The sequence below is a fragment of the Selaginella moellendorffii genome, unplaced genomic scaffold (genome assembly GCF_000143415.4).
Source record: "Selaginella moellendorffii unplaced genomic scaffold, v1.0 SELMOscaffold_27, whole genome shotgun sequence".
NCBI classification, from domain to species: Eukaryota; Viridiplantae; Streptophyta; class Lycopodiopsida; order Selaginellales; family Selaginellaceae; genus Selaginella; species Selaginella moellendorffii.
Window position 1 is genome coordinate 1,646,819 of NW_003314288.1, and position 25,141 is coordinate 1,671,959.

At 49.0% G+C, this 25,141-nt stretch overlaps 8 protein-coding genes across 11 annotated transcripts; 3 read left to right on the forward strand and 5 right to left on the reverse strand.

Moving 5' to 3' along the window:
• Positions 1-93: 93 nt before the first annotated feature.
• On the reverse strand, positions 94-3,465 carry LOC112348202 (pentatricopeptide repeat-containing protein At4g39530-like). Its single transcript, XM_024680332.1, has 2 exons — positions 3,394-3,465; positions 94-2,958 (listed from the first exon to the last, which is right to left on the reverse strand). The coding sequence occupies exons 1-2, from the start codon at positions 3,463-3,465 to the stop codon at positions 94-96; spliced, it is 2,937 nt and encodes a 978-aa protein (XP_024536100.1).
• Positions 3,466-7,761: 4,296 nt separating this feature from the next.
• Positions 7,762-8,686, reverse strand: LOC112348179 (pentatricopeptide repeat-containing protein At1g08070, chloroplastic-like). Its single transcript, XM_024680284.1, has one exon. The coding sequence runs from the start codon at positions 8,672-8,674 to the stop codon at positions 7,844-7,846; it is 831 nt and encodes a 276-aa protein (XP_024536052.1). The 5' UTR covers positions 8,675-8,686; the 3' UTR covers positions 7,762-7,843.
• A 2,061-nt stretch (positions 8,687-10,747) lies between these two features.
• Positions 10,748-11,790, forward strand: LOC9629585 (60S ribosomal protein L13a). The gene is made up of 5 exons (XM_002975285.2): positions 10,748-10,907; positions 10,965-11,122; positions 11,178-11,294; positions 11,350-11,437; positions 11,494-11,790. Exons 1-5 carry the CDS (start codon positions 10,794-10,796, stop codon positions 11,635-11,637), a joined length of 621 nt encoding a protein of 206 aa, XP_002975331.1. The 5' UTR covers positions 10,748-10,793; the 3' UTR covers positions 11,638-11,790.
• On the reverse strand, positions 11,689-13,074 carry LOC9629586 (methyltransferase-like protein 13). The gene is made up of 2 exons (XM_024680333.1): positions 12,341-13,074; positions 11,689-12,253 (listed from the first exon to the last, which is right to left on the reverse strand). Exons 1-2 carry the CDS (start codon positions 13,072-13,074, stop codon positions 11,689-11,691), a joined length of 1,299 nt encoding a protein of 432 aa, XP_024536101.1.
• Positions 13,075-14,176: 1,102 nt separating this feature from the next.
• On the forward strand, positions 14,177-17,407 carry LOC9629952 (probable WRKY transcription factor 4). Its single transcript, XM_024680351.1, has 5 exons — positions 14,177-14,937; positions 15,401-15,541; positions 15,600-16,354; positions 16,412-16,567; positions 16,665-17,407. The coding sequence occupies exons 1-5, from the start codon at positions 14,455-14,457 to the stop codon at positions 17,308-17,310; spliced, it is 2,181 nt and encodes a 726-aa protein (XP_024536119.1). The 5' UTR covers positions 14,177-14,454; the 3' UTR covers positions 17,311-17,407.
• Positions 17,408-18,287: 880 nt separating this feature from the next.
• On the reverse strand, positions 18,288-20,135 carry LOC9629587 (ATP-dependent Clp protease adapter protein CLPS1, chloroplastic). Of its 4 annotated transcripts, XM_024680308.1 has the most exons (6): positions 20,065-20,135; positions 19,770-19,854; positions 19,562-19,712; positions 18,849-19,496; positions 18,634-18,776; positions 18,288-18,547 (listed from the first exon to the last, which is right to left on the reverse strand). In XM_024680308.1, exons 2-4 carry the CDS (start codon positions 19,846-19,848, stop codon positions 19,232-19,234), a joined length of 495 nt encoding a protein of 164 aa, XP_024536076.1. In that variant the 5' UTR covers positions 19,849-19,854; positions 20,065-20,135; the 3' UTR covers positions 18,288-18,547; positions 18,634-18,776; positions 18,849-19,231. The 4 variants fall into 4 exon arrangements, with proteins under 4 accessions (XP_024536076.1, XP_002975455.1, XP_024536075.1 ...); XM_002975409.2 differs by having other exon boundaries at positions 18,288-18,776; positions 18,853-19,496; XM_024680307.1 differs by having other exon boundaries at positions 18,288-18,776.
• Positions 20,136-20,272: 137 nt separating this feature from the next.
• On the reverse strand, positions 20,273-20,727 carry LOC9629953 (WUSCHEL-related homeobox 13). The gene has a single exon (XM_024680310.1). It carries the CDS (start codon positions 20,641-20,643, stop codon positions 20,320-20,322), a length of 324 nt encoding a protein of 107 aa, XP_024536078.1. The 5' UTR covers positions 20,644-20,727; the 3' UTR covers positions 20,273-20,319.
• Positions 20,728-21,411: 684 nt separating this feature from the next.
• On the forward strand, positions 21,412-23,278 carry LOC9629954 (pentatricopeptide repeat-containing protein At4g02750). Its single transcript, XM_024680311.1, has 2 exons — positions 21,412-21,451; positions 21,516-23,278. The coding sequence occupies exon 2, from the start codon at positions 21,642-21,644 to the stop codon at positions 23,028-23,030; it is 1,389 nt and encodes a 462-aa protein (XP_024536079.1). The 5' UTR covers positions 21,412-21,451; positions 21,516-21,641; the 3' UTR covers positions 23,031-23,278.
• The last annotated feature ends 1,863 nt before the right edge of the window (positions 23,279-25,141 follow it).

Consider the following 25,141-nt stretch of genomic DNA (forward strand, 5'->3'; position numbering starts at 1 on the left):
TGTAATTAGAAAATTTGAACTACTTAATAATTAATCACGTAGAATATGCCAGGAATTTAAAACAAATGTTTGCTTATGGGGATTACCGCTTTTTTAGGATCCTTGTTTCCTCCGGTCGCGGATCTCCTCCAGCTCCCTCAGCTCCTCGCGCATTCCAGCCGCGGCGTAGATGTTGATCATCAGCAGCAGCGCCGTGTCCTCCTTGTCGCCGATGTCCTCCATCCCCAGCAGCGCATCCAGCACCAGGCGCCCCACGGGGGCATTGGACCACTTCTGGCAGGCGCCCAGCACGGTCATCCAGGTAATTGCGCTTGGCCGGAAGGGCATCGAGGTGATCATCTCCAATGCGGCGCCCAGCTCGTTGGCCCGGCCAAGGAGATCGATCATGCAGTGGTAGTGCTCGATGGATGGGGTCACAGGCGAATCCAGCATCGCCTGGAAATATTTCTTGCCGAGGGACACATTGCCGCCGTGGCTGCAAGCTGCAAGAACACAAACCATGGTGATTCCATCCGGGTTGGGGCCCTCGCTGCTGGTCATTCTTTGGTAGAGATCCAAGACGCGTTCCACATCCCCTTGCCTGCCATAGCCAGTGACGAGGGCATTCCAGGTGATGATGCTGCTGGAAGAAGAAACGTCAAACAAGAGCTGGGCATTGAGAATCCTTCCAGCCTTTCCGTAGAGATCGACGAGGGAATTCGTTGCCACTGGATCGCTTTCAAGGCCGAACCTGGAGAGCTCGCCGTGGATCTGTCGGCCAAGCTCCACATCCAGCACGGAGCTACAGGATTTGAGAGCAGTCACGTACGCTCGAGCATTTGGGAACCATTCGTTCGCTTGCAGCTTGAGAGACGAGAAGAGCTCGAGGCTTAGCTGCGGCTGTGAGTTCTCGGTGTAGCCGAGTATCAGGGCGGTCCAGGAAACCATGTCTCTCGCCGCCATGGTGTCAAACACTCGCCGGGCATCGTCCATGGAGCCACAGTTGGAGTACATATCGATCGTGAGGTTGAAGACGAAGAGCTCCGATTCACTCATAGATCTAGTGGCCTGAGCGTGGATGTCATGGCCAATCTCTAGAGCTTTCAGCTTCACCACGGCCACCTTTCCAGCATCGATCTTGACTTCACTGCCTTGTTCCAACGCCGCCAACTTTGTGCACGCCTTGAGAGCAGCCATGAAAGTCCGGGCGTTTGGGAGGATTTGGAAGTGCCGCAGCTGCGAGAAGAGTTCCAGTGTCAGCTGAGGCTCGTCATTCTCTGAGTAGCCGAGGATAAGCGACGTCCAGAGAACCACGTCCCGGGCTTGAGCTGGGATTTTATCGAAGGCCCTGCGCGAGTCCACCAAGCTTCCACACTTGGCGTACATGTCAACGAGCGTGCTGGCTACGAACACGTCCGTGTCAAGTCTGGCCTGCGAGTGGATAGCCATTCCTGCTTCCATCGCCTTCACTTTGACGAGCTTCCCGTCGACTTTCTGGCCTTCCTCTTTCACCGCGACGAGAGTGCAGGCCTTGAGAGCTGCGACAAAAGATCGAGAATCCGGTGCTATTCTATCGTCACTGCCAGCCATCATCCGAGAGAACAAGTCGAGACCAAGCTCTCCCTCGTTATTCTCTGCGTAGCCGAGCAACAAGACGTTCCAGGACACCACGGTTCTACAAGGCATGCAGTCGAAGACCCTCCTGGCATCGACCAAGCTACCACACTTGGCGTACATGTCCACCAGCGTGTTGGCCACCATGATATCCGAGTCGCAGCGGCAGCTTACAGCTTGTGAGTGGATGCGTTTGCCCCTGGACAGCGATTCCAGCTTCACAATCCTTCCATCAAGTTCTTGATCCGGTTCCCTCGACGCAAGACCAATGGAGGCCTTGAGAGCAGCCACGAAGGTGAGGGAGTTGGCGATGGAGTAGGCCTCCTGGCCTTGCAAGTAGTCGAAGATTTCCAGAGCCAGCCTCTCGTCACCGTTTTCAACGTAGCCGAGCATGAGGGCTGTCCACAACACTACATCGTGCTGTGCGAAAGCATCGAAGACTCTCCGAGCGTCCAGCATGCTGCCACACTTGGAGTACATGTCGACCAAGGAGCTGGCAACGAACAAGTTACCGTCGAAGCCACTCCGTGTAGCTTTCAAGTGCAAGGCCATGCCACAGCCAAGACACTTCACTTTGACGAGCCTGCTGTGGATCTCCTGGCCAGTGTCCTTCTCGGCAAGCTTGGTACATGCTTTGAGAACGGCCATGAAGCTTCTATCATCCGGAGAGAAGCCCTGAGCTTCCATGGACCAGAAAAGTTCCACAGCCAACTCTTCCTCGCCTCTCTCTGCGTAGCCGAGAATCAACGAGTTCCACGACACGACAGTCCGCCAAGCCATCCTGTCGAAGACCATCCGAGCATCGAGCAGGCTGCCACACTTGGAGTACATGTCGACGAGACTGTTCATGACGAAGCCAAGGAACTCACAGCCGGAAGTCACAGCTCGGGAGTGGATTTCCATGCCCCGTTCGAGGCTCCTGAACTTCACCACGACCTTGAGTATAGGGTGCTCGTCTTCCTTGGCCGCGACGCTGGTGCAAGCTTTGAGAGCGGCCACAAAGGTTCCCGGATCAGGTGGCAGGCTGTATTCGGACTCCATCTTCGAGAAGAGGTCGAGGGCGAGCTCTCCCTGGCCGCTGTCCGTGTAGCCGAGCATGAGGGCGTTCCAGGGGACAGCAGTGGCGTAGCAGCAGTCGAGAATGGAGTTGAAGACGAGGCGAGCCTCGGGAAGGCTCCCGCATCGCGAGAACATGCTGATGGCGGTGCTGGCCACGAAGACGTCCGTGTGGCTGCCATCTCGGATGGAAGCGGCGTGAATGAGCTTCCCGGCCTCGAGGTCTCGGGTACTGCTGCACGCCTTGAGCGCCGAGACCGTGACAAAGATACCGGGACTTTGAAGCGCTGCCTCGTCTTCCCTAAAGAACTGTCACTGTGATGGGTAGAAGGGTGGAAAGGATGGAGAAACACTCACGCGCTTTGCTGCTGCTCTCCAGCGATCCCAGACGATCTTCCGCATTACCTCGAGGGTTTGAAACGTATTAAGTAAAAGAGAAATTTTTTCTTTTTGCACGAATTACTGGTTGCATTCACAGAGAACCCAAATGATTCAATAAGTTCCCAGCGTTCTCTTTGATTTGATGTCTCTTTCTGTTTTCTTTCTATACAGGCCATGGAGTTTTCATTGGAATTCGTTTCGAAGTCAGTGTTTAAAGTTCCCATTGATTCTGTTCGAGTCGATCTTCGTCTTTCCACCCCGAGAAACGCATTGAGATCTTGTCTGGGTTGAAGGACTGAGATCGAGGGAATGAGGTTGAGTCACTGGGAGGATTTGCCCATGAGCTTGCCCGATTGGACGAACGTGAGCGATGAAGCCAGGGATCTCATTCTCCAGTTGCTCCACTTGGACGCGAGACGGAGGCTGCCTATCCATGGGTCGTCAAGCATTCCGGGTCACAAGATGAATTGGACTTTCCAGATTCCAATCTCGAGAAAGAACACCACTCGCCACAACATGGCTTGGAAAGAACGTGAGACAAGGAGGAAGAAGAAAAAGAGGATCTTATTGCAAAGAAGTTACAGCACCCAAGCATGGCAAGCTGTTCACTCACTTGACCTTTAGACAAGCTCTTGACTTCTCTAGCAAAATTGTAACTTCGCTTCAATGCTTCGTCTCAAGGGGAAGTAACGCTTATCTTGACCATACTATTCTTCTCTGCATGAAGGTGTTCCACACCGGATACCACTCCACAAAGAGCCATTAAAGCTGCAAATTTTCTCCACCTCTGATCTTCATCTACGAAGCTCCAACCAAGGTGGAGAAGATCTTGGTGCTGTCCTTCTTTGGAGATTCGGCTATAGATGCAGGACAAAACACATATATTAGAGGGTCTAGGATCCAATGCAAGCAGTGAAAGGCATCCCAAGCACTAGGACTCGCAAACTCTCCTGCTCTGCTTCTTCATTCTCTATGTATCCCATGACTAGCGTGTTCCATGATACCACACTGGCAGAGCAACCTGTCGAAAACTCACTTCACAAACATATCCACAAGAGCGAAAACATCCAGAGTTCCTCTCGTTTGGCAATGGGATCCTTATCTTTTTTTCCAGAGCGCCAACGTTCACACTCTGCACAACTTTTATCTCATTCTCTTTGTTTGCTACGTACCTGAGCACTCGTGTGCGCCAGTCGTGTATGCATTTTCGCTCTCTGGGTGACGAGAGCAAGAAGCAAGGTGATGGAAGCAGGAATGGCGATCCACTTGCAGGCCAGACTTGATGCAGACGTGTTCGTAGCCAGCACGCTCGTTGACATGTACGCCCTTGCTGGACCTTCGATAAAAATCCCAGCTCAAGCCCAGGACGTGGTTCTCTAGACGTTGCTTATCCTCGGCTACTCAGAGAAGTCTCAGCTGACACTGGAACTCTTTTCACAGATGCGGCACTTCCGAATTCTCCCAAACACCCGGACCTCAAGGTATGCACAAAGTTGGCAGCGTTGATTGAAGGCAGTGAAGTCGAGATCGATGCTGGAAAGGTGGCCGTGGTGAAGCTGAAAGCTCTAGAGATTGGCCATGACATCGATGCTCAGGCCATTAGATCTCTGAACCTCACTATTGATATGTACCTGTGGCTCCACGGACGATGCCTGGCAAGTGTTTCCATGGCGGCGATAACAGGAATAGCACTGTCACCGCATTTTCTGAGTGGAGATTTTATCAAATTAATTTTTGAGAAAATAAAAAATGCAAATAATCGTCTATTGTTTTCTTGAAAAATTAAAATTATCAAACCTTGAATAGATAAAGCCTAATCACTAACACTAGAACATGCTGATAAGTTATATGCTACCGAAGTACAAGATTAAGAGGTGGCTATCGAAATTTTCTGGTCCATGGAAGCTCAGGGCTTCTCTCCAGATGATAGAAGCTTCATGGCCATTCTCAAAGCATGCACCAAGCTTGCCAAGAAGGACACTGGCCAGGAGATCCACGAGTGTGGATTTCTCCCGCTGCTCCAGTCCTGGAGTGTGACCACCTCTGGACCTCGTCACTAGACTCGAAAGAAAACTGGCTGGAAAATGCGCTGCAGCTCTTCAAGCTTCTCAGCTCTGACGCAATGACTTACACGACAATAGACGCTCTGCAACACAGAGGATGCAAAGCTGTGAAGCTGCTAGGGGTTGATGGTAACCTCATGCAAGAGCTCCTTCAATCCAGGTAGAGACTTTTCACCTTTTTTCTTCCTCCTTCTATGTCACTTCTTCCACTTGGTTTTCACAGGCTGAGCATAAAAAGAGCACTTTGCACCTCCAGGATGACATGGTAAAGCTTTTCCTGACAACCACCATAGTGTTGCTAATTCATTTAAGGAATGGAATATGGGGACTAGGAATGTTGACAAAGTATCAATTTAGATTGGAAAGATTTAAATGCTATATCCCAACACAATCATACACTAAAAAATCTTATAATTTTTTTATTTTTAATTTTAAAAAAATAAAAAACCTACCTCTATTAATATTTGCCCCTGTATTAAAACCAAAAACACAAATCCTCATACACAATTAGAGCTGCCCCTTAGCTTCACCAATATGAGTGTATGGAATACATATTCAATTAGCCCAAAAATTTAGTTTATATATAAGAATAATTAGTTTATATTAAAATCAATCCGATGGCTATTAAAATTCCATTACACTAATAATAGTATAGGCATTGTATTTGTATACTTTCACACATCCATATTAAAATATATAAAATAATTAATTTTAGTTAATTTATTAGCATTTCATCAATGCTTGGTTTGCTTTTTTATGTAAATGTTATTTAGTTTTTGTATTATAGGTTTGTTTAAACAAACCATAAAGTTAGCTAAACAGTGAATTACAATCATTAGTCAGGCTCCATCAAGAATTAAGCCATCACTTACAGCCATAACATGCTCCTTTAGGTAAAGAAATCACTTGCAAGCCACAGAACTCTTATGGATTATTGATCAAACATGTGTAGATACCAATATCCTCAGGTTCCAAAGGCCATTAAAATGGTGTAAAAGGCAACATTACTAGTAAGATGTATGGGTCAATAGAAGTTATAAACTTGATCATAGTGGTTTTCACACCATTTTAATCACCTAAAAAATATGGCAACAACCACTCATTACTCTTTTGCATCACTAAAATACCAAGCTTGGCATTCATTCAGTCTAGTCTGGTTACCTTTAATTTTGGAGTTGAATTTAAGGGTGTAATAGTAACAGTGGAAACTCTTTAGAGGATTGTTCAATGGTTTCAATGTGACAAGTTAGATAAGTGAGTTACATGGTGCTTTCATTCTTTTACCAAGTTCTGACCTTATCTTCTATCATAAAAAATCTGGTTATGTATTACAAGAATATTTGTGGTCGATAAGAAACTTAATGGTATTTGAGTTATCCAACTTCTTATAGAAGATGAGAAGGTATGGTGCTTTCTTTTCTTACCAAGTTATGACCTTATCCTGTATCATAAAAATTCGGGTAATAAATCACAAGAATATTTATGGTCTATAAGAAACTTAATGATGTTTGCCTTCTTATAAAAGATGAGAAGGAATGGTGCTTTCTTTCTTTAGTTCTGACCTTAAAAGATTCCATTTGTAACCAGTGTTTAATGTTTGTTTCAATACTATGAAGCCAGCATGGAGGCAAAAAATCACAGCTGTTAGATTAAGAAATATCCTAGAATATATTTTAAACTAGGTAACCCTTCATGGAGGAGGAGTGCAGCGGGCTTAAACTCCAATCCTATTAGATGGTATATGTCACATTTTCATTTATAGGGAAGATCACATGGTTTTTGCCAGTGTTTACGCCACCCTCACAATTCTTGGTTGCTGCCTGCCATATGCATGGAGTGTGGTGTGTTGGCATCTACACTAAAGACTTTCCTCCATGTTGATGGCAATGCACCACACTGGCATAGTAGGCAATTTGAACGAAGATATGTCATAATAGAGCATTTGGAGAGACAATTGAAACACAGAGTTTGTACGGAACAAGATCAAAGTACTAACATCCACCCCAGCCAGTGGTATTTGTATTGCACTTCCAGCTGACTTATGCACTTGGGAGAGTAGATAGCTCTTTTGCGGTTTCAAGCCACGAGAGAACAGTTAGCTTTGACATCAAGGAACCCTAAAATTCTGACTGAGACCAACGTACAGAAACGCCACAAGAATCTTTGACATCGAGGAACCCTAAAATTCCGACTGGACGTTGACAAGGAACTCTATTCCAACTGAGAAGTGGAGGCCGACCAACGAGCTCTCTACATTGCTGCTCTTTAAACTTTTACCACTCACCTTAAAGTACAATCCAGATAGGACAACGAAAGGGGTTCTTATTATAGCTTGGCCAACTTGTTTCCTAAAAACATTTGTACTTAGGCCACCGGGCAAAAATCAATGGAAGTGGGACCTAGAAAAGGATTAGCTGCCAACAGTTCAGACAAGCGGTAGGAGCAACTATTTTGAATTTCAGAATTTTAAATCAAGACATTAAGGACGACCAGCAGACAAGCAAATTTCCATTCAAAAGAATATACTACAAACCAAAATCACTAATGGAAAAAATACGTATGATGGGCTAAAGAATTTCCATTTCTCAATGCCGCAAAAACCTTTGATTGATTTGGACTGTTTGACCATGGCCACAAGTCCTCTGCACAAGAAGCTTCACTGTTCCAGACCGAAATAAGTAGCAATAGATCAATTCAATAATTTACAACGCGTATTGGAGTGACTAGAACTTTTATACATCAGTTGAAAATCAACCTCGAAGCGTTCTGTTCTGGAGCTTTTCATACTCTTCCCACATTCCAACGCCAGCATAGACGTTAGACATAAGCACACAAGCCGAGGACAATACACCCATGTTTCCACTGGCCAGCTTCATGACGGCCTCAAACGCAAGCCTCGCAACTCCAACGTTCTTCCACTTGTGTAGCGCCATCCAGATCACAGCATCGGCTCCACAAGGCATGGATTCCTCCATCGCCACAGCCTCGCTCAGCCGGTTTGCTCGGAGCAAGTCGACCATGCAAGTGTAGTGCTGGATCCCAGGAACTATCTCGTGCTTGGCACACATCTCCTCGAAGAACTCCTCGCCTCGATCGACCAATCCGGCATGGCTACACGCAGCAAGCAGCGAGAGGTACGTAACATCGCTCGGCCGGACTCGCTGCTCCAGCATTCCCTCCAACGTCTCAAACGCAGCCTGCGCTTGTCCCTGGAAGCTGTAGCCCGCGATGAGAGCGCTCCAGCTCACTAAGCTCTTGCTCGGGATCTTCGTCCATGCTGCCGGATTTGCCATAGAAGTCCACCAGCGAGTTCGCCACCATTCCATCGCTCTCGAATCCTTCGCGACGGATCTTCTCGTGGATCGCTCTTCCAGTTTCCAGTGCCGCCATGCCACCGCAGGCCTTGAGAACCGCCGCGTAAGTGAGGCCGTCGGCCACACAGCCATGACGTTCCTCGCCCTCCATTCGAGAGAAGAGGTCCAAGGCGACCTCTCCCTGCCCGGCGTCCGCGTAGCCGCGAATGATCGTCGTCCAGGACACCACGTCTCGCGGCTGCATGGCCTCAAACACCCGGCGGGCATCCTCCAAGCTCCCGCACTTCGCGTACATGTCGATCACCGCGTTGTCCACAAAGGTGTCCCGCTTGTGCAGCTTCTCGGCCTGAAAGTGGAGGGCCCCTCTCCAAGCTCTCGACTTTGACGAACTGGTCATCGACGGCGCCGCTCTCTTCCTTCTCTGCCAGAGTAGAGCACGCCTTCAAGGCTGCGAGAAGTGTCACTTGGTTCGCTACACACCCGCCTTCGTCTTCGTTGCATTCTCGCAAAGAGGCTCAGTGCTCGCTCGGACTCCCCGGCCAGTGCGTAGCCATGCTCTCAAAGACTTCCCAAGCTTCCACCATGCTCCCACACTTCGCGTACATGTCCAGCAGCGCGTTGGCCACGAAAATGTTCGTCTTGTTCTTCCTCCCGGCTTGAGAGTGAAGAGCCCTTCCTCTTTCCAGAGCCTGGAGCTTCACCACCGTCCCATCTACGAGCTCGCCCTCCTCTTTCTCCGCCAAGATCGAGCAGACGAAAGTCACGGCATCCGGCTCGCAGCCTTCGTCTTGCATTCATTGAAACAACTCCAAGGCCAAGTTGCCTTCTCCGGTATGAGCATATCCGAGGACGAGACACGTCCACGAGAAAACGTCGCAAAACTCCATAGCTTCAAAAGCCTGTCGAGCTTCGTCCATGCTTCCACACCTGACGTACATGTCCAGGAGAGTGTTTGTAGTGGCCTGGTCGAGCTTGATACCTCTGGCCTGCGCGTGGATCTATCTTCCTCTTTTCAAACTCCACAACTTTGCGGGTTGGCCATCGATGAGCATGTTGTTGTTAGCCTCGTCCGCGATGCACGAGCAAGCTTTGAGAGCGGCAAGAAAAGCAACACGATCTGGCAGAATCCCTTCGTCTTGCATTCGCGAGTATAGTCCAAGCGCGACCTCGCCTTCTCCACCTTGAGCATAGCCGAGAATTATAGCCGTCCAAAGAACGGCATCCTTGTGCCGGACGGCCTCGAAGACACGACGCGCATCCTATAAGCTCCCACACTTCCCAGACATATCGACCAGCGATGTCGCCAAAACGATGTCATCGGGTTCCAGTTTGCCGCAGCTAGAGTATGAACTTCCCGGCCTTTCTCGAGAGATCTTCGTGTCATGACTTTGCCACCAACCTCCTCGTTCTCGGCCCAGCACGAACAAGCCATGAGCGCCGCGAGAAGAGTCACTCGATCTGGCTCACAGGCTTCGTCTTGCATGCGCGAGTAGAACTCGAAAGCCAGCTCTCCTTCTCCGCTCAGTGCGTGTCCGAGAATGATGCAATTCCACGCGACGATGCTGGGACGGGCAATCCTCTCGAAAACATGGCGAGCTTCTTCCATGCTCCCACACTTGGGAGTACATGTCGACCAGCGTATTCGCCACAAAGCCGTCCGAGTCACTCCCAGCTTTGGTGGTTCGCCGATGGATCGCCCGGCCCTTCTCGAGGCACTGGAGTCTCACGAGCTCGTTCTCTTGGACGAGCTTGAGTTCTTGACGGCCTTGAGTGCTGCTAAGATCGTGACGCTGTCGGGCTCGCAACCATCTCTCTCCATTCGCGAGTAGAGCTCTAGAGCGATCTCGCCTTGGCCACCTTGAGCATAGCCTGAGATGATCGAATTCCACGACACCCCTGTCTGCCGCTCCATGCTCTCGAACACCTGTCTGGCTTCGTCCACGCTCCCACATTTTGCGTACAAATCCACCAGCAAGCAAGTTGGCCACGAAAGGATTGGACATGTCTCCACTCCTCGCGCTCTCGTGGATTTTCCTCGCGCTTCTCACATCGCCGGAGCTGCGGCACACCTTGAGTGCCGTGAGAATCGCCCCAATGCTCGGCCTCCGGCCCTGGTGCTGGATTCTCTCGAACGCCGAAAAGAGCGTCTCTTGCGCTCTGGTGATCGGGCCGTGCCTGGCCATTCCATCTCTTCTGCGCCGGAGAAAGCTCTCGTACAGGCTGGAATCCGGATGAGAATCGACGCGGTCGCGGCCGCGGCCATGGATTGGATTGGCCAGAAAATATCATGCCCTAAAATGCTACGAATTCCAGCCGTCGGATAGGAACCCGTGATTTAGGGCTTCTCTAGGGCTTTCCTAGGGCTTTTGGATCAGGCGGCGACGCGATGGTGAGCGGGTCGGGAGCTTGCGCGCGAGTGGTGGTGATCGATGCGCGCCATCACATGCTTGGCCGGCTGGCCTCGATCGCCGCCAAGGAGCTCCTCAACGGACAGCGCCTGGTAGAAAAATCTCGCGATCTTAGAATGCGCTATTGATCTCTTTCCACTGTGTTCCAGGTTATCACGCGATGCGAGGAGATTGCTCTCTCGGGCGGCCTCGTCCGCCAGAAGATGAAGTACCTGAGGTTTCTGAGGAAGCGCATGAACACCAAGCCCAGCAAGGGGCCGATCCATTTTCGTGCTCCTGCCCGCATTCTCTGGAGGACGATCAGAGGGTAAGAGATTTCTTTTGCCTTGGATCTCAATCACTCTTTTCTTTATGTTTTCCAGTATGATCCCACATAAGACCAAGCGCGGTGCCGCTGCTCTGGAGAGGCTCAAGGTCTTCGAAGGATGCCCACCTCCGTATGACAAGACCAAGAAGATGGTCGTTCCAGACGCTCTTAAGTAAGCCTCCACTTTTTTCTTCTTTCAAGGATGGCTGACGATCGGATCGAAACAGGGTCTTGCGGTTGAAACCCGGGCACAAGTTCTGTCTCCTGGGTCAGCTGTCCAAGGAAGTCGGGTGGCACCACCATGAGACAATCAAGGTGAGTTCTCCTCGTTTCTTTACTCCGGCGGCCCTCCTCAAACACTGGATTTGCAGGAACTCGAGGAGAAAAGGAAGGCGAAGGCTCTTGTGTTCTACCAGAAGAAGAAGGAATTACTCAAGCTGAGGCAAAAGGCGCTCACTGCTGCTGAAGAAAAGCTTCCTGAAGTCAAGGCAGTGCTAGATCCTCTGTCTTACTAGACAAGCTCGCTTCATTTCCTTTTCTCTCGTGTTTGCTGACTAGTTGTGATCCTACGAGTAAAGACCAGAGCAAATTTTGATTCTCCGAGCAAGAAAACTTCGTTTGCGATCCCAAGCTTTCTTTCCACAAGAAATATAAGTCTCAACTTTGAATATATTGTTTAGCAGCTCACTGCCAACCAAGTTTCCAATCTTACAAGTGAGTGGCACCGAAACACCACGCAAAGGATTCTTCAGTGCGAAAACAGCAAAGTTGTCACCGCTGCTCACTTCCAACTGGTAAACCTCGTCGAAAACCTCACCAATGCGTTTCAACAGCCCACGGTGTGATTCTTCCCCCAGGGGCATCACATTCATCGCCAGCATCCCTCCGGAATCCAGCGCCGATCGAGCGTCGCGCAGGAACTCCCCCTCCGCGAATTCCTCCGGGGGGCAGCTCCTCGATGATCCGTCGCTCACGTCCACCACGATCGCGTGGAAGAAATGCTCCGCCACCTTTTCCTTCTCGGCACCACCACCGTCCTCGAGCCGCGATCTAGCGATGTTCCTCACAGTCTCCACGCCGTCTTCCACATGGACGCGGAGATTCTCGGCGGGGACGAGACCAAAGCGCCGCCTGGCAACGTCCACCACCACCTCGTCCACGTCCACCGCCACCACCTCCATCGCCGCCACCGCCGCGTCCATCCGGGAGCTCAAGAACATCGGCAGAGCTCCGCCTCCAATCCCCACGCACAGCACCCCCGCGGGATCTCCCGCCGCCGAGCACGACTCAAGGCAGCGGCTGATCAAGCTGAAGCCAGCCACGAGCGGGGCCAAGTACGCGTGAACCAGCACCCCGTGATCGATCGAACAGGCCGAGGGAGAGTCCGTTCGATCGAGACCGAGATCAAGATCGCCACCCAGCAGCGGCACCTCGGTCTGTATGAGATTTGGAAGGCTCTTGAAGCGGAGCCTCCTCCGGAGATGGCCACCCTCGAGGCGGACGTCCTCGACGAGCATCATGCCTGTTTTGCGAGAGTAAGCTCGCTCTAGAACCCGAGACCATACCACATTGTCCTGGTAGCACGCGAATGGAACCTCTTGTATCTCGTCTAGCCCCGCCTTGTTCCTCACAAGCTGGAGGAGAAACGGGCCTAGGAATTTCTTGAGCTCCTCGTCTTCGTCCTCTTCTTCGTCAAGCTCCCATTCATCCAGAGCTGGAGCTTGTTCTTCGGATCCAAGCCCTCCCCTGGAGAGGAGAATAAGCGTCGCAACGCCAGATGATGCCAGTAGCTGCTCCTGCCCTGCTTTTGACGAAAAGATCCAGTCTAGCTCCCGCCCCTGCGGCACCAGCATTGCAGCGCACTGGGGCTTGGCCGGAGGATCAGCATCAAGCACCACCACTCCAATCTTGCGACTGGCCACTTCCCATTCCAAGCGCTCCCGCCCTAACATGCTATGAACCCTAATGGTGGACTTTAATTTAAAAGGTTATTAATATATTTAATGAGTATCATAAGCTCTAGTTTGAAGCATTAGCAAGACACATGGTAGTGTTTTATCATGGCAGCTCTAAAGAAAGCAAAATCCTCATTCAAAATACATGAGAGCACTTCTCGTAAAATCTTCTTGTATGTAGATATAGTTTGACTTTTTATCCAGTTTTGTAAGATTACTCAGTGGGAATATTAGGACTGTTGCTATTGTGAAAGATCCAAACTATCTAATTTGTAAGGCATTGCTTCCAGCTGAAACAGAAAACTTTATATTGTCCAATCAAATATACACAGACATGTTACAATTCTTTAAGGTCCAACTATTAAGAATCTCAACGAAGAATACCAATGAATGCTCTCTCTTGTAGCTATTTCGTGCTGTGAGTTGAGACTGGACCCGCCCAAAGGAGAGATTGAATTTAGTTGCTGCATCATCTGGCTAGGACAGAATCGCTCGTGAGAATCTGCCCAGGCCCTCCCCGAAACTTCACATTTCCCCGCCTTTTTGCCTAGCAGCTTCACCAATGACCCCATCTCCTGTGGGATTCTACGCGCGTCTTCGAGTGGCCAAGAGATTTACGCGGAAAAGATATGAATCGCCAAGAGCAACACAGGGAGAGATCACAAAAGTGTAATGCGCGCGAAGCGATCACGCGCTTTGACGTGATTATCCCGTGGAATATTCCCATCCCGTTGCCTACGGTGGCCAGTCCAAGTCAAGCCATGGGTTTCCTAGCAACAAGCTAGAAACTCACTTCAGGGCTTTGACCAGTCAGGGGCCCTCCGATCGGCAGAGATCCAACGAACACGGCCAGCACACGTGGACGTGGGCGCAGCTGCATGCATGGATGGCATGCCAGCCATTGGATCCCACAACGACGTCCGTCGGATTGACACCCGACGACCGAGATCATTCTGACCGGGTTAACGCGAATCTTACCCGTCGGAGGGGTCGGACGGTGCAGATCCCCTCTCGTGGGAGAGCCGTCGGATTCCCCGCTGTGGGCGGCCAGGATGTATTTCGCGCGTTGTATTTAACCTGTTAATGGGGCGATGGCGAAGGCTGCTCGTGCACCCGCGCATTCATTCTTGGTCCATGTGGATTGGGTCTGCCGAAACGCTCTCTCTCTCACCTCCAGACATGGCATTGCTTTGTTCTTCCTGTCACTAGATTGAAAGAAGAAGACCCCTCTCTCTTTGTTTGACCACGTGAATCGGAAGCGAGAGAGCGAGCGAGGAATTGGTCCCGTGAAGATCACAAGAGAGCATTCCAATCCCCAATAATTCCATTCGTTTCGCCCTCTTTGCTTTTCGATCGGAGATCGCGCGCGCGCCAGTGATGATGGATGAGGAATCGGAGAACAGCAGCCGATCGTCGCTGCCGTGGCCGGACATGAGCGATTTCGTGATGCGCAAGGGGAATCCAAGGCCACCGCTCACGCCCATCACCTCATTGGTCTCCAGCTTCCTTTGCTCGCCCACGGAAGACCACCATCGCCGCTCGGAGAATAGGGCTCCTCCGCCTCCTTCCATGTCTTCCTCTCCTTCTTCTTCTTCCTCCATAGCTTCTTCCTCCCAACCAGGGCGCTTGCTCTCATCGGCTCCTTCTTCCTCCTCTTCATCGTCGTCCTCATCCTTCGCGGAGCGCCTGGCAGCCAGGAACAATGCCGCCAGCGGAGACAATCCAAATGGGTGCCGATCAATCGATCCAATTTCCACCCCGGCGCGCTCCAACTGCTTCACCATCCCCGCCGGGATCGGCATCAGCCCCTCGAGCTTGCTGCTCGACTCGCCAGTCCTCTTCAGCTCCGCCAAGCTCCAGGTCTGTAGACTCACTCTCCCATCAAATTCTTCTTCTAGTTCCCCTTTCCAGTCTTTGGTTCTTGGAGTCGTTTGGAGAGCGCAACTATACAAGCTTTGTCCACTCTCTCCAGTGTTCTTCGTTTTGTTTTCTCTGTTTTCTTTTTTCTTCCGGATGCGTCCAGCCGAGCCGTCTACCGGATTTTCTCATGGGTCTCTAGTTTTAGCGAGCGTTCGTTAGATCGTGCACGAGGAACTTTGACCCGGTCTTCGGTCTCGCTTTCATGGTTTTGCTCGAGAGCATCTTTTGACTGACTGACTGACTGACTGGCTTGGCTGGCTGGCTGGCTATGGATGGAGCCAGAGAGGAAGAGAGCTGCTAAAGGAGATCACACTGTCTCACTCATAAATCTCTCCCTCGATCGCTTTCTCCCTTTCTCTTTCCGGCGGGCAACTTAATTGATCTTTGGGCTCGATTTTTTCAGGCATCGTCGCCCACAACCGGGACACTCGTTTCCGCATCGCAGGAAACTAAGATGGATCCATCCATGAACTCAAACTCCAACTCCAGCAACAGTAACTTTGTGTTCAAGCCATTTGCGCAGCAGCAGCAACCTCCGTATTTGGTAAGAGTTCCAGTCAAACAAGTATTCTGTCCTCTGACTTGGCTGGGACTTTCACCAGGACTTTGCGCAGTTCCCGATCCAAATGTCCCACCAGCACCACCTGGCGATCAAGCAGGAGAGCCAACTCCGCGACTCGACCGCTTTCATGGATCACCACCCGGACCAAAACTCAAACTCCCTCACGCGTTTGATGGCCGAGGGCTTCGATCACAGCGAGCAAGCCTTTGCAAGCTTCAAAGAGCCACAGCATCACCATCAGCAGCTTGAACACATCACGCAGCAGCAGCAGCAGCAGCAGCAGCAGCAGCAGCAGCATCATCAGCCACTGCAGCAACAACAACAGCAGCAGCAGCAGCAGCAGCAAGAGAACTTTCCAGCTTTTGTGGAGCGGCCATCCGAGGATGGATTCAACTGGAGAAAGTATGGGCAGAAGCAAGTCAAGGGGAGCGAGTTCCCCCGAAGCTACTACAAGTGTACGCACCCGAGCTGCCCCGTGAAGAAGAAGGTGGAGAGATCCTACGACGGCCAAGTCACGGAGATTGTCTACAAAGGCGAGCACTGCCACGCCAAGCCGCAGCTCAGCCGCCGCTCCGCCTGCTCGATCTACAATAACAGCGTGAGCGCGGTGAGCTCCACCGCCGGCGCTGCCGTGATCCCCGACGACGCCGCTGGGGAGGATCAGCCGAGGAGCGGCGCCACCCCGCCGCCGCCGGTCGCTGCTGGCTACGAGCACTTGTCTCCATGCTCCAGCTTGGACGACGAGAAGTTTGGCGAGGATGTTTACGACGACGAGGAGAGCGAGTCCAAGAAAAGGTTGGTTTTCCGCGGAAACTTGTTCGTCAGCTAACTTGGTTTTCTTGTTTCTGTCAGGAGAATGGATGGATCGAACCAGGTGACGGCCATCCAGAGAACAATCCGCGAGCCTCGAGTTGTAGTCCAGACGCTGAGCGAGATCGACATTCTCGATGATGGTTACCGCTGGAGAAAGTATGGGCAGAAAGTCGTCAAAGGCAATCCACATCCACGGTAGTGTTTTTTACTTCTTGAGAACCGCGTGACCCTGTTCCGGATCAATCCAAAGAGCTGACTGGTTCCTTGTCTTTTTTATTTTGTTTTGGAACAGGAGCTACTACAAGTGCTCTAGCAGCGGCTGCGCCGTGCGCAAGCACGTCGAACGCGCCTCCAACGATCCAAAGTCTGTTATCACAACTTACGAAGGCAAGCACAACCACGATGTTCCAGCTCCAAAGCACGCCGCCGCTGCCAATAACATCTCCGCTAACAACAGCACCACCATCACCAACAACAATGGCAGCAACGATCAAACAAGCTTGCTCCAAACTTCGCCATCTCTCCCTCACTTGGGGATGAGATCATCCTCCACTTTACTCCCGCCGCTACCTCTGGATCAACAAAACCACCACCACCACCACCAACACTCGCAGCAACAGGCGATGAACCAGCACTTCCACCAGTTTAACGCCTCGTTTGGGAGCCTGGGCTCGCCATCGTCGTGCGTGACGAACATGTTCTCGATGAACCGGGAGCTACCACCGGCGGCTCCGTCGTTTAACTTCGGCAGTAGCGCTAGCTCTAGTGAAAACTTCGGCTCGGGGTTTTACCACACAAGCCCGCCCCAAGATCTAAGCAGCATGGTCATGTCGAGACCGCCAAAGCTGGAGCAGCAAGAACCCGATCTCGACTTGGTTCACCAGCCGTTCCAGGGATTCCTAGCTTCGCCTGGTTCCATTCCATATCTACAAGTCTAGTATACGAAAAAAAAAGAGAGAATCGTCAGAACTATCTATGTACATACAAAAGGTAAAAAACGAAAAACAATAAGAAAGCTCGAAACTCTGCATGGCACTTAAATGCGTAAAAGATGGTACCACTTTGTTCATCAATGCAGATTCCCATCTCTCTTGTTTTTTTTTTTTCGTTTCCTGTAGTGTTGGTGTTGTTGGTACCTGGCCTGGGAGTTTGTGGTTTGGACTCCCTGGTCAAAGTTCTATCTCTGGAACATTAGCGGCATTTCTTCTAGTTCCATGGAAGGATCGAACGGTCAGTCAACCAGGCCAAAGAGGATCAAACACCATTAACTCGCCCTGATAAGCAAAGCCGCAATCCAAGGATCTTCCAAACTCGCTAGTGCGTGCTACAGACAACGAGAAGGCTGACACGAAAATTTGGAGAAAAGAGTCAAAGAAAAGAACGAATTGAAGCAAGCAAAAAGAGGTCTGAGAAAAGGGAAAGAAATTCACTAGTGCTAGCCACTACTGGCAAGCGATAAGAGAATATATCCCCGCCTCCACGGGCCTGCGGTACGGGCGCCCTGTACGTAACGAGAAAGATCAAAATTTTCCTCGTTTTGTAGTAGCAGTGTTGTTGACCCCGGGAAGAAAAAAGTTGAACTTAAGACCCCACCTTCCAAATCCCAAAGGCGCCTCCAATCCAGTCTAGCAATCCACTCACTTCTTAAAACAGATTAGAGCAAAGCAGGAACTCTTCACAAAAATGAATGAATGACAATGGAAAGAAAAAACGATGGAAAAAGTTTATAGTTGGGTTTCAGGTACATGTTTGACTGCCTCTTTCTGGCTTGCTGGTTTCAGTCAAAGCTGGACATGTGTCTTTAACCCTTGAAACTTTGTGCAAAGACAATTGCCACCTTTTTCAATTCTTGTAAGTTAAGTCCTGACTGATCCTACAGAACATTCTTCCAGCCGGTCAACGAAAGTCCTCCCGGTCAAACTAATCCTTTGTAAGTACTTAGCCGAAAAGCAAAAGCAAAAGCAAGCAAGCCACTTCGACTTCCATGCACCCCTTCTCTTTTTTTTCGTTGTTGTTTCTTCCAAATGATTGTGACAGGGCACTACGCACGTAAGCATAGCGCTTGGTGATGTAGCGGCGGAGGGACAGTCTTCGCATAGCCTATGATCATCATTTTCTTTTGATTCCTCCGACTTCCAAGCCATGACCGCTGACACTTCTCGCGGCAAACAAGAGCTGTAGAACAAGTGCTAAAGGTCGTAAGTAAGCGGGAGGGGATTCGTGAGAATCCACTCCCCTAAAGCAGCAAAATCCTTTTGTACCGTTTTGACGATCGTTCCCGATTCGAGCTCGCCTTGTCGGGGACTGCCTGTACAAGAAAAATAAAAGATGCTCCACAATACCGACCTTGACAGGCCCTGTAGCTCCAACAGCAGGAAAATTCCCTTCGCGTCGCTGCGATTTACTGCCAACAAGCACGAATCAAGTCAGTCAAGGCAAGAGAAAAAGAAGAAAAACGAACAAAGGAGACACTCACGCACGATGATGACATTGGTATCGTCCTCTCCGGTACGTGCATGCCCGGCCTACAGCTGCAAAAACAAACCATCAAGCAAACATCTTAACTTCTTGGTCAGCCAAGGACAAGCACGGACAAGCTAGACACCCGAAAGATAAGAATGATAAGCCTTGTCTCCTTCCTTCCCAGACAAACTTTCACGCCCTCGCTATCCTATCGGCCTGTTTTTCGAGTCCCCCGTTGATACTGATGCGTGCGGTCTCTCTATTCTCTGTTCTTCTAATTTGAGTAGCAATCTAGCCTCTGAATCCATTGTACAGATACCAGCCTAAAAGCGTTCCCGTCCGTCCCCCATGTACAGCAGCAGCACCACCAGTCCTCCAAAAACCTTTTTTTCCTGTTCAGCAGCTTCCACCGCTCGCCGGCTCTATGGAGCTCAACAGGCCGTTGGCTCTGAGCTGCGTGCAGTGCTCTTCCGCGTCCTCCTGGGAGCAAACTATGACTACCGACAGCCCGTTGTGGTGCGCTTCTTGCATTATGTTCACCGCGTTGTCCAGAGTCATCCCCGGGATCACCTTCATCAGCACCTGGACGACGTACTCCCGCCGGTTAAAGTTGTCGTTGTGGAGAATGACCCGGTAGGGAGGAGCCATCTTCTTCTTCTTCCTGGAGTTCGAAAGCAGTAAGGTCACTCACGTCCGGCTCAAAGTTCGTGAAAACTTTCCACTTACCGGAGGTCGAACTCTGATTCACGGCCTGGGGTCGGGGCCGTTTCAATCGCAGGCTTGTCGAGAACGCCACCACCGAGGCCACCGGGTAAGGCTGCACGGACTGCATGGCTCGCAATTATCCTCGTGAAGCATTTGTGACACTTATCTGCCTCTGGTTCATGGAAAACAGATGAGCGGTCGAGGAGCAACGAGGAAATAGCAAACTTACCAGCAAAGATTGTGTTGAATCTCGATACTTGTGAAGTAGAGGGCCACAAATGCGCTACCTGAGTAAGAGTACAAGCCATAGTTCTCTGCTCAAAAAACAAAGAAAACAAAAAAAACACAAACAAATCTTCAGTCAGTGACTCTTGCTCAAACAATCGAACACTGTTCCTAAGCTGCTGAGACCTAATCTGTGATGGAATGCGTCGTTTCAGCTCGGCTCGCTAGAGAGCATAGCTCCAAACATGTTCCAAAGCAGCTCTAAGAGCTTAAACCAGACTACCACACACACACTTTACCTGGAGCTATGGCGCAGCAGCGCCGTTGTCCCAGACACCACAAAATAATGTCACGACGTCAAAATGGCTGGAATTGAACCACGGACCGCTTGACACTGAAGAAAAAAGAAAAAAAAAACAACAATTTTCAGTTGCAAAATTTTGTCTTACTTCGAGAGGACGACCGAAAACCTGCACAATTTCGGTATATAAGTCCTCGAGCAACAAAAAAAAAAAAAAAAAAAAAACAAGCCGAAGAACTGCATCGAAAAACCGTCACAGGAGACTTGTGTTGGAGTGTGGAGCGTGCTCGGTTGATGGACCAGCGCCCTCTGGCTTGAGCATTTTCACCACTCCCGGAGACCCACGAGCGCCACCACCTTCCATGGCGTCCACCTCCGAATCCACCTCCTCGAGCTCCCTGTGAGGAAAGTGCTGTGGCTCCGGGCCTCCCAGAGCACTCGGCTGCTGCCGATTCCTCCTCCTCGTCCTGGCCTTTCGGTTCTGGAACCAGTTGTAAACGTTGGACTCGTTCACCGGCCCAAGCTGGCTGAGCTCCGCCGTGATCTCTCGCACTCGCTGCTTGTGTGGCGTCCCCATTCCAACGTCGTAGAGGCTCTCGAGGAGCTTGACCTGGGCCTGGCTGGGCGCCCACCTCTGGCGAGTGGTGGCTTTCACGGGCGGCGGCGGCGGCAGCGGCGGCGGTGGTAGCGGCGATGGCGGCGGTGGTCTAGAGCTAGAAGCTCCTGTCCATCATATAAACTTTGTCCTTAGTTCTCTTTCGTTCTAAGCTAAGCGAAAAGGAAAAAAAAATGGTACCTATAAGACCATACCGTTGGGATTCGCCATTGACGCCTTGTGCATCTCCACCAGCTGCTGGCAGATCGTGGCGTAGACGGCGATCTGGCGCCGCAATTCGTCCAGCTGCTGGGCGCTCATCACGATCCCAAAATCCGGATGGTATTCCGGCCGATCCAGCGCCGAGCGGAGGAGGATTTCATCCGCATTTGGCGGCTCGCGCTTCACCGGGGATTTCTCCTCCGCCTTGGCTCGCAGCCTCTTACTGTACCTGGGATTCTCCTGTCGATCCATCGATCGGCGTAACCCTATTTCCTGCCGCGGCTTGGTACCGCGCCCTGGGAACGCATCCGGGAAATGAAAGAGATTTCTTGCAAGAACAAGAAAGAGGAGGGGAAGAGAAAGAGGGATTCTTTAGAGTGCACCGGCTACGAGGACACGGCGAGCGGCGCCGCCAGGGTGCCGCCGCGCGGCAACGCGACGATCCATCCATCCTTCATTGGCGACGAACAAATCAAAGAACGCAGCGTCATCGTCATCGCGGCGACGTGCCTTCCTTCGCCATTATATTTTATATTCTCGTCAACGCTCGGAATCGAACGTTGGATAGGTAGCTGAAATGACTCTTCTTCTTCTTCTTCCTCTTTGATCGATCATCCATTTCGATGCTCCAGGAGTGTGATCGCCGCCAGGAATTCCTCCACCGCCTCCGCGACTGCCGATCCCTCTCGCGAGCCCGGCGCTTGCACTCGCGCGTCGCCGCCAGCCGCGACACATTCCTCCTCAACAAGCTCATCGAGATGTATGGCAACTGCGGCGATCCGGCTCGCGCGCGCGAGGTGTTTGATCGCGTGGCGCCCAGGGATCGCTACACCTGGGATCTCATGCTCATCGCCTATGCCCAAGCGCGGCATTTGGAGGCGGCGCGGCGTTTCTTCGACTCGATGCCACAGCACAGCCTCGCCTCCGCCACAGCGATGCTTCGATTGGCGGCGGAAGAAGGATATTCGCACCATGCCAGCCGGATTTTCTCGGAGATGCCATACTTTGACGTGATTTGCTGCAATGCAATGCTCTATGTGTATGCCCAGTCAGGGCAATGTGATCTTGCTAAAAGTTTACTCCATGAGATGCCAGAGCATGATCTACTGTCCTGGACCGCTATTTTACTTTCTTACACCCAATCTAATAATTTTAGCGAAGCAAAGTTTCTTTTTGATACAATGCCATGCCGTGATCTTTTTTGCTGGAACATCATACTTAACGCAAATGCCCGTTTAGGGGAACTGCATGAAACTGAGAACCTTTTTAATATCATTCCGCAAAGAGACATGTATACTTTTACGGCAGTAGTAGTAGCGTACGTACGTCACAAGCAGCTTGAGAACGCTAGGCTTGTTTACAACCAAATGCCATACGTTACTACGGTGACTTGTAACACTATCCTTGGAGGATATGCCGAGAACGGGTATCTGGACGAAGCACGACAATGGTTTAACTCCATGCAAACTAAATGCTTGACGTCTTATAACATAATGTTAGCAGCGTACGCACAAGATGGATTAGTGTTTGATAGTACGTCTTTTTTCATGGAAATGCCTGACCGTGACCAGCGCTCCTGGAATCTGATGCTTCATGCATATGCCCAGCTTGGGCATCTGGGAAAGGCAAAATCTTTGTTCCGCGCAATGCCGGAGAGCTCCATCGTGTCGTGGAGCTCAATGCTGGCAGCCGTCTCCTCGTCCTTCTCATCCCAAAATGAGCATAAAGATCGATGTGATGGTGCTAACGATCCATTCTTTCTCTTTCATTCAGCAAACATGGAGCATCATCCCGACCATGTTTGCTTCCTGTCGATTCTGAGCGTTTGCAGCAAGAAGGGACGAGTGAAGCAGGGCCGGACCTTCCTGGCATCGATGAGATTTGACTATGGAGTGGAGCCTCGCAGGCACCACTACTCGAGCATGGTTGATCTCTTGGGCCGCTCGGGCTATCTTGGCGACGCCCTGGAACTGTTGCGTACCATGCCCTTTATTGCCAAGGCTCTGGACTGGGTGTGCTTTGCCGCTGCCTGCAGAAGCCACACAGATCTTAAGCTTGGAGCTGAGGTGGGTTCCCAAATTCTTGGAAGACAACCCGGCAGTGGCGCGGTGGTATTGCTTGCCAACAGTTGGGTGGAACATTTATAATTAAGTGTGTCCCTGCTCTTGCATTCCTGATGCCTCTGAGGTGATATCCATGCAGTGTCTTAGTCCAATCATATAGTTCAATGCAATAGAGTATGTATTGTACAAAGTTCTAGTTCTAGTTAGATTAGTCTTGTTATAGACTTAAGCCCATATTCAACTAGAGAAGTTTTTTGGCTGGTTATGTGTCTTAATGTATAGTATGTAGTTTGTATAGCAATCTTCAACTAAAAAATGTGTAAATCCTATAATGGCTTGCAAATGGGGCTAGGCAAGATAAAGGATGTACTAATGGATACTTATTATATATGATTTCAATTTAATATTATATTCTAAATACATTATAATACAATGTAATTATAATTATATTACTTGTGCATTACTTGTGCCATTTTCTTTGATACCTTTCTCAATTAGAAAAATGGTAATTGCTTAATGAGAGAGTCTTTAATGGCTATTTTATCCTTTAGAGTTCCAAGAATTCATAGTGATAATATATTCAAATCTCATCCCATGATCACATACACTATAATTGCCTTTGACAAAAAAATTATATCATTAATTTTTTTCCAAGCTAGCAAAATTCTTATTACACCAATAGTTCCAGGTGTTGGTACTCTAATGGTTCCAAGTATGATAGACTTTAGGAATATACAATTCGTCTAGAGACTTCTATTACTCAAATATATTAGTATGCTAAGAGATATATAGTATTTTTTAGCATATCTCCCCACTAGTTTCTTTTTTTTAGACTACTATTGCATCAAGAATATGACAACAAAGGACTCATCATGACTAAGTTAGTAGTCATAGTGGTCATAAATGAAATATCAATGGCAAGACTTCAAGACTCTTAAGCATTTATATTTATAAAATTGATCCAAGTTGATTATGTTAAAGCTGACACCTCTTCCCATGATGGTGTTTCTAATATATGGATCTTTTCTCTTAGTTTGATTCTAATTTAGTTGGATGTTGCATATAATCATAATATTATATAACACTTTCTGGGATGAGGTTTATAATCCAGCAAAGAGGACTTCACAAAGGTATTAATTATCCAATGATCCTTACAAGAAGTACATGCTAAATTCAAGAAAGATGCTAGTTATCTACCTCTATAATCTTTACAAGCACTATATGCCTAATGACATAACTAGAGGATGAGAATAAAGAGTTAACTTAATAGTACCTAGATATTGTAATATAGTATTAGGTATTGAACTCCCTACCTCTTGAGTAATAGAAGTGAATTTAAATAGAAATGCTACAATAATTAGGATGAAATTTAATCATATTTTAAACTTGATACTATAACATATATGGTTTCTAGCTTATACCCTATGGTAAATTATTATAAGATAACTATAGAGTGAAACCTAACTCTTGAATATATGTGCCAAGGGCAGCCTTATGTAATGAAGGGATAAAAATAAATTCTTAAGTATATAATTAAGGAGTGAAAGAACTATAGCACAAAACACCCAAGCATATAGCTAAGGAGCGAAGGAGCAAAAGTATAGAGACCTTCCTTCACAACTTTTAATAAATGGATTAATGAGTATTTTAACTTAAAGAACTAAAAGTTCAAAAAAGCCTATATCCAAGTTTTATATAATATTCATAAGTTTTACATCAAGTAATTTTAAATTTTAAAGAAGAAATCATGGTGTAACCCACAACATCTTTCTTAGCATATCCATAAGTCAAAACTTTATAATGTAAAGGATAATGAAAAGTATATCTACATTAATCCAAAAATTAAGCACGACTAAATTGTATTCAGTAAATGATCACCAAACAAATCCTCTATAAATCCATGTATAGATCAAAATATAACTTATTTCATAACAAGGGCAATAAGTATCATCAACTCAAACAAAAATAGACCTAATAACTTCAATATTGATCATTAACTTTTCCTTTTACAAAGTTAGTATAGTTTATAATTAAATCACTTTTCAAGAAAAAGTCAAAACTCAACACTTACTAAGTAATCTCACGAATTCTAATGACAAAAAAGGTATATCCAAACTATCAATTATGCTTATGGAGAAACATCTCAACTCACTCCAATCTCAATGTGAACAATATCAATGTTCACTTTAATGCTA